This window comes from Phaseolus vulgaris, chromosome 5 (assembly GCF_051622355.1).
Source record: "Phaseolus vulgaris cultivar YP4 chromosome 5, ASM5162235v1, whole genome shotgun sequence".
Taxonomy (NCBI): Eukaryota; Viridiplantae; Streptophyta; class Magnoliopsida; order Fabales; family Fabaceae; genus Phaseolus; species Phaseolus vulgaris.
The window spans coordinates 33,695,924-33,702,570 of record NC_143502.1 but is presented as its reverse complement, the minus strand read 5'-3'; the positions used below and the strand labels follow the sequence as shown (position 1 = coordinate 33,702,570).

The window sequence follows — 6,647 nt, the reverse complement described above, 5'->3', positions numbered from 1 at the left end:
TTTTTAATAGGCAAGGGTTAATCTGTAAAGTAACATTTTACATCTTTAAAAAAAATTAAAATTCCTTCATAACCATCACATCACTCACAAACTCCCATAAACTTTCCTCACACATCCACCCTAACATACCCCAATCCAAACACCCTCACTTCCTTCACACTTTCCTCACACTATCTCACACATTCACTCCCTCAAATCCTCACACATCCCCTCCCTAATCCAAACAGAGCCTTAGTGCTAAATTGCCACGGAGATTATATATTTTCACATTTAAAATACTTTTTTTTTCAAAATTAGATAGATTTTAAAATTATGAATAAGTTGTATTTTAAAACATTATTTTTAATAAAAAAATTATATTTTAAGACGTATAATTTCTAAGAAAAGCCACTATCAGCACCAACACTCAATTAATTTGTGGTAGAAAAATATTGGTTGAACCATTGGAACTGGAAGTTTCCAATTTTTTCCATATTTTAAATGTTGAACTATTACAACTAAAACCTTTTTGTCTTTGCATTTTTAATTTTATTATCTCCTGTTAGTTCCGAAGATGGGGAAATGATGATAATAATCCAATTTGCATATAATATGTCCAGGTACAGAGAAAGATGTATAATCACCACAAAATTTAGAATTCATTAAAAAAATATTTAATATTAACTTTTAGGTTTAATTAAGTTTTAACTTGTAAATTTATATATTTTTAATTAAATTTTTATTAAATTATTAAGTATTAAGCATTTAAAAAAATAAATTTTTTAATTAAATTATTATTATTTATTTATTTTCATAAATTAAATAACTTGTAAGGTTTAATAGTTAGCATAAAACGAGTATAATGGTATTTATATTAACTCTAATATCGTTTTCTGTTAATTACAAATCGTCACCTGTCTTGATACATAGAACTAAGTAAGATGAAGATACAAGTAAGATGAAGATGCAAGATAACACTTAAGCCATCTAATTAACTGATAAATACTCAATTATAAATTATAAATTTTTTGAATATTTAATAATAAATTAATTAATAAAAAATCAATTAAAAATTCTAAAATTTATGAAAAAACATCAAACTTAATTCAATCTAAATTTAATATATAATATTTATAAATATATTTTTTAAAATGATAAAGAATATGATACAATATAACTAAATAAATAAATAAATATCAATTTTTAAAACTAAAATATATGTCAATTCATAAAAAAATAAATATCAATTTTTAAAACTAAAATATATGTCAATTCTCATTCTTTAGTTACTTCTTTGATGAAGGATGTTATCAAACCTGTTTTTAATTTGTCTTTTCCTTTGGACAATAATTTTCTAAAAGAGTGCAACATTGTTTCTAAATACTAGTAATAATAAAAACGATGTTGTTTAAACTAATAGGAACTTTGTACATCCTAAAAAAAAGGTATGAAAAATTTGGTAGGTCAAGTTAAGAAGAAATTCGGTTGTCCTAGTTTTGTGATAGTCTTTTATGAGACATCTTCATGTGTTAGATGTTTCCATCTAGTTCTAGGTTAATTCAATTCTCATTCAACTCAAAAGTGACTTACAAGGGGTAGGTCTTTTATTTATAGATGTATAGGTCTTTCCCTTCAATCTCCAAAGCAACGTGGAACAAAATTCACAAAGTTTGCAGCTACACCTTATTTTCACGTTGGTTTTGACTCCATGTTTCACGAGCCTTAAAATAGTCATGAGCCTCAATTTGAGTCGTCTTTGTCCATTTATTTTGTATACAGTAAAATTCTAAGTCCTATACATTTCTTTGAATATATTTTTCACATATTTACAAGGCTAAGAAGAAGGAAAAAATGACTCTTCAAAATATAGATTCTCTTTTTTAGACTTCATTCTTTTCGTTCTCTTAGCCCAAAATCTGGTGACTTGGATGGTTTTACATCCGCTAGTCTTATTCTTTTTTAAAGTCTTAAAATGAGAGTATTCTTCTTCTAGTTCTCATACCAAGAAACCTTCTTTACGGGATTACCTCTCAAGTTTCTCTTCGGATTTTTTCAAAATATATTTTAACCTCCTAGTCTAAATTTGATGTTCTCCTGAGTTTTAGTTTAGTACTCGACATTTACTTGTACTATTTTTTCTTTAGCTAGATGAGATGTTAGATTTCATAATAGTGATGATGACTAACATCAGTTTTATAAAAAAAAAATAGCCACATTTAAATTCACAAAATTATATTTTAAATATGTTTTGCCCAAAATAGGTAGATTTTAAAGTTATGAATATTAAATTGTTTTAAAACATTAAAAGAATTATATTTTAAGATATATAATTTCTAATAAAAGTCACTATCAAAGTAATTCAAGCTCGAGCACTCCCCTAATTAATGTTTGTAACTTATTCATGAAAGACCTTTGTGTGGTAGAAAAGCATTTGTTGAATCATTGGAAGTTTGAACTATTACAACTAGAACCTTCTTGTCATGTTACTATCTTGACTCTACCTAATTCGGATTTGCGTTTAATATGTTCACGTAGAGAAAGAGGGGTAAGCACCACAAAATTTAGAGTTTATTTAAAAACATTTCATATTAAATTTTAGGTCCCTCATAAATTTTAATTAAATTTTTATATTGAACATTTAGTATTCTATACTAAATTTTATATATTATTTATAAATATATGTTTTTAAATAATAAAAGAACATAATAAAAATATAACTAAATAAAAAAAAGAAATATCAATTTTTAAAACTGAAATTTACGTATGTGAAACGTCGATTTTATAGTTTTAATTTTATTAAATAGTCATATTTAAAAATTAATATTAATTATAAAAATACATTTACAAATATTATCTTATTTGAAGCTCGTCATTTTATAGTTTTAATTTTATTAAATAGTCATATTTAAAAATTAATATTAATTATAAAAATACAATTACAAATATTACCTTATTTGAAGCTGGTCCCCCACTATCTCATTTGCAATATATTAAAATTAATGCTTAAATTTGTGAATAAAAAAATAGAAAAAAAAATCGGAATTATATAATTTCATTTACTTAACTCTTTTATCATCTCACGTTATTATTTGTTTAAACAAGTAGAGAAGGAAATGTTTTTCAAAGTAAATAAAAGTAAAATATTAAAAAATTATTAATTTGGAATTTAGTGTATTTTAGTCCCTCGCTATCAATTAGATTTTTATATATAGTTTAATTAAACAATATACTTATTATTTAAAATAAATAAAATAATATGTCTAATTTATTCTAAAATTTTAATATTATGAATAATAAAATGATAAAGCCCAAAAAAACAACTCTGATCCGAAAGACAACAACCACAATTCCACCTCTGTGACGACTCGTCAACATGTTGGCCACAAACCAAAATAGACCATCCAACTTTATTCAAAGGAAATTTATTGTAGATGATGATATTTCAGTCCAAGGGATAGTGGTGCTCGAAAATGAAAAGGCAAATTCTCCCTTTGCCTCTATACACTCCTCTTACTTCTTCTTATTAATTATGGAAAGTTAATTTTATTTTATTTTAAATAACTTTAAAAGAAACATAATTTTATTTTTTTAAATAATTTCAATTACACTCCATCACATATCTCTCTTCCCATAGTTTGAAAGTTTGTAAGAAGATTGACAAGAAGATTCTTGTATTCAACATTCTGTAATATGATGATAATTTTTTTTAGTTTTATACTTCATCTTTGTATCTCTATAGTTTTTTATTCTATTTAAAGACTTCCAAAAAAATGAAAAAAAATAAATAAAAGAAGAAAAACACAATCAATCTCATTAAAAATATCACAAAATTTATCTTTATCACTGACATTAACCATTAGTCACCTCAAACAATCACCATTACTTGAAAATGAAAAATAAGATATCCCACTATTCAGCATATTTAAAATGATATTGTTAAAATTAATAAAAGGAATGAAGGTGCAAGGGAAAGATATAGAAGTGCAGGAAAAATATTCCAAATAAAAACCAAAAACAATATTTTTACTTCAGAAAGATAAAACAAACTCAACAAAGTTCAAAAGCCCAAACAGATTTGTCAAGAAACAAAGTGGGTGTATCTACAACAGAGGCCCACTAACATGAAAACTAGCCCAAGGGGATGAAGAAGAAGCCCACCCCAACGCTAACAACACCCAAAGCCACACCAACCGAACTCCTAAACCTCGTAGAGCTCGAATGTTTGGGCAGAGACGGCACCAAAGAAGTTGGGCCTGATGGGCTAACATCCGAGCTAGGAGATGGCCCATTTTCTGAGGGTATTTCGGCTTCCGCCGGAGACGGTGTTGCTGACGGAGAAAGTGAGTGAGTGTGTTTGTTTTGTCTGACGGCCAAAACGACGACGGTTAGCTTTTGACCACGTTGACAGTTTTGAGCGTTGCCACTGATGAAGAAAAAAGGACCTGATTTCACAAAAGTAAACTTCGAATCACCACCGTCCATCTCTTGGATGGCGTTGTTGGTGTTGCATGAATCGTAATCCTCCTTCTTTACCACCAGAACTGAATCAGACCCACTCCTATACTTAAAAACTGCATGTCACCGCCAAAAAGACATAATTAAGGTAAAAAAAGCAAACAATAAATTTATTAAAATTAAGATCAATTTACTAAATTAAATTTAAAATTTATTTCTAAAACTTTTAAATTCATTTTTTAAGAAGTTATCAAATCTATCTTAACAATTGTTAGACCTATTTTTTGTGTAGTGTTTTAGGGTTGAAAAGAGAAGTAAGTTTGACTTACAAAGAGTGTCGTTGACTTGAAACCTGTTTCTCTGGGCCCAGTGAGTGTAATCTTGTGAAGGGTTGAGGACCCAACCATCTTTGCCACCAACTTGAAATAATGTGCATGCCATTGCTGGAGATGGTGAAGAAAAGAAAATGGACATAGATAGGAGCAAGAGAAATCCGTTCTTAGAGTACCCCATTGCCATGAGATAGAAAAATTAATCTTGGGATTGAAGAGAGTGAGAAAGAGAAAGAGAAAGATGAAAGGTTAGGGGTGATCGTTATGAATAATATATGGATATCTGGTTTCAAAGTTGCGTATTCCATGCAAAAGACGTTATATCACTTCTTTTCTGTTTTACCACTCTCACATGTTTTTCAAATTCTCTTCATATGTTAAAAAATATTATATTATTATTTTAAGAAATAACTATTTACACTCGTTAAAATTTTAAAGACATTTTGTTATTATAATATTTAATTAGGACTTTATTGCTTCTTCCTTTTTTGGAGTGTTTAATATAGTAATATAGAAGGTCGTAGTTTTGAGAACACTATTTCTTCAACCCCTCCAAAGAAGAAAAAAAAAACAAGTGAAAGTAATGGAAGAAAAATGAATTTTTTTTTCATAACATTAACATGTGATATCCTTAGTATTTTAATGTTTTATTTCCAGGATAATTTACACTTTGACAGAAAAAACTTTTGTTAACATTTTTTCACTTTTATCAAATCAATATTTCTATAAACTTTCAACTCCTTTATATCCTTTAATTGTTAATAATTTTCTTTCTTTCTTTTCTTTTTTTTATTCCTTATTATTAATATTTTATTCTCTCATCCAAATAAACTCTAAATAATATGAATATGTTTTACGATATTTAGTTAAGATAATCAATATATTTTTAGGAGGGTAATAAGATTTAACAACATTTAATTAAATTTGTAGAACTTCTAAGTTTAAAAAGGATAAAATATCTGTTGTATTCTTTTTTTAATAGATTTTGTGATATTTTAGTAATTGTATGAATATGAAGCATCACATGCTTCATTAATTCTCTCATGATTGAAGATGATAAATATAAATCAATTGACAGTTTTTCTTTGCAAAATAAATGTTATTTTAATGATTTTTCAATTGAGTAATATATAAATCTTCATTTTCAAATTCACGTGTTACAACGAGCTTAATTAAACAGTTATAATTCAAATTCTGATATTTAGTTTGTTTTATCATTATTTGCGTCTTTAATCTCCTCATATCTTTGAGTATAACGGGTATAGTTTTGTTTTTTACTCAATATTTTTTTAGGGTTAGCATTTGAATAATTTTTTTTAAACTTCAAATCAGCGGTGAAAATTTGAAGAAAAAAAAGATAAAATAAATATAGAGATGATAATAAATATAATGTTTAAATATATGTTATATATCATTATTCAAAATGTTAAGTATTTATTTAGGATGGGCTACGATAGATTTACAAGTAAAAATATTATAAGTTATATAAATAAGATTAATTTTTTTCAATATTTAATGTGTATCGCGATAAATACCCAATAATAGTAGTAATAATAGTTTGTGATGGTTTAAGTGACCAGGTTTAATTTTCTTTTAAGTATCTTATAAGAATTGAGTATTTAAAATGTTTTTTTTTCTTTATGGATTTTGCCATTTATATTTTTCATTAACAAAATAACATGACCGTTATTTTGTTTTTTTTATCTTCAACTCATTAACAAAAACATACTTTCTTTCTATAATCTACTCAACTTCACTACCAGAAAATCATTAAACAGAAATCAATATCAATTTTAGAGACTAAACATAATTAGTTGTTATATTGACTAAATTAGATACTATTTTAGAGACTAAAAAAATTTTGATTTCTAAATTAGTTTC

General features: G+C 26.2%; 1 protein-coding gene across 1 annotated transcript; it reads right to left on the bottom strand.

Annotated features, from left to right (window-relative positions):
• Positions 1-4,107: 4,107 nt before the first annotated feature.
• On the bottom strand, positions 4,108-4,947 carry LOC137834324 (early nodulin-like protein 3). The gene is made up of 2 exons (XM_068642383.1): positions 4,764-4,947; positions 4,108-4,550 (listed from the first exon to the last, which is right to left on the bottom strand). Exons 1-2 carry the CDS (start codon positions 4,945-4,947, stop codon positions 4,108-4,110), a joined length of 627 nt encoding a protein of 208 aa, XP_068498484.1.
• Between the last annotated feature and the right edge of the window lie 1,700 nt (positions 4,948-6,647).

Excerpts from the sequence above, each read along its gene's own strand:
- LOC137834324 (XM_068642383.1), bottom strand. The coding sequence starts at position 4,947 with ATGGGGTACTCTAAGAACGGATTTCTCTTGCTCCTATCTATGTCCATT. Across the intron at positions 4,551-4,763 it reads TCAAGTCAACGACACTCTTT|TTTTTAAGTATAGGAGTGGG; the intron begins GTAAGTCAAACT and ends GGTGACATGCAG.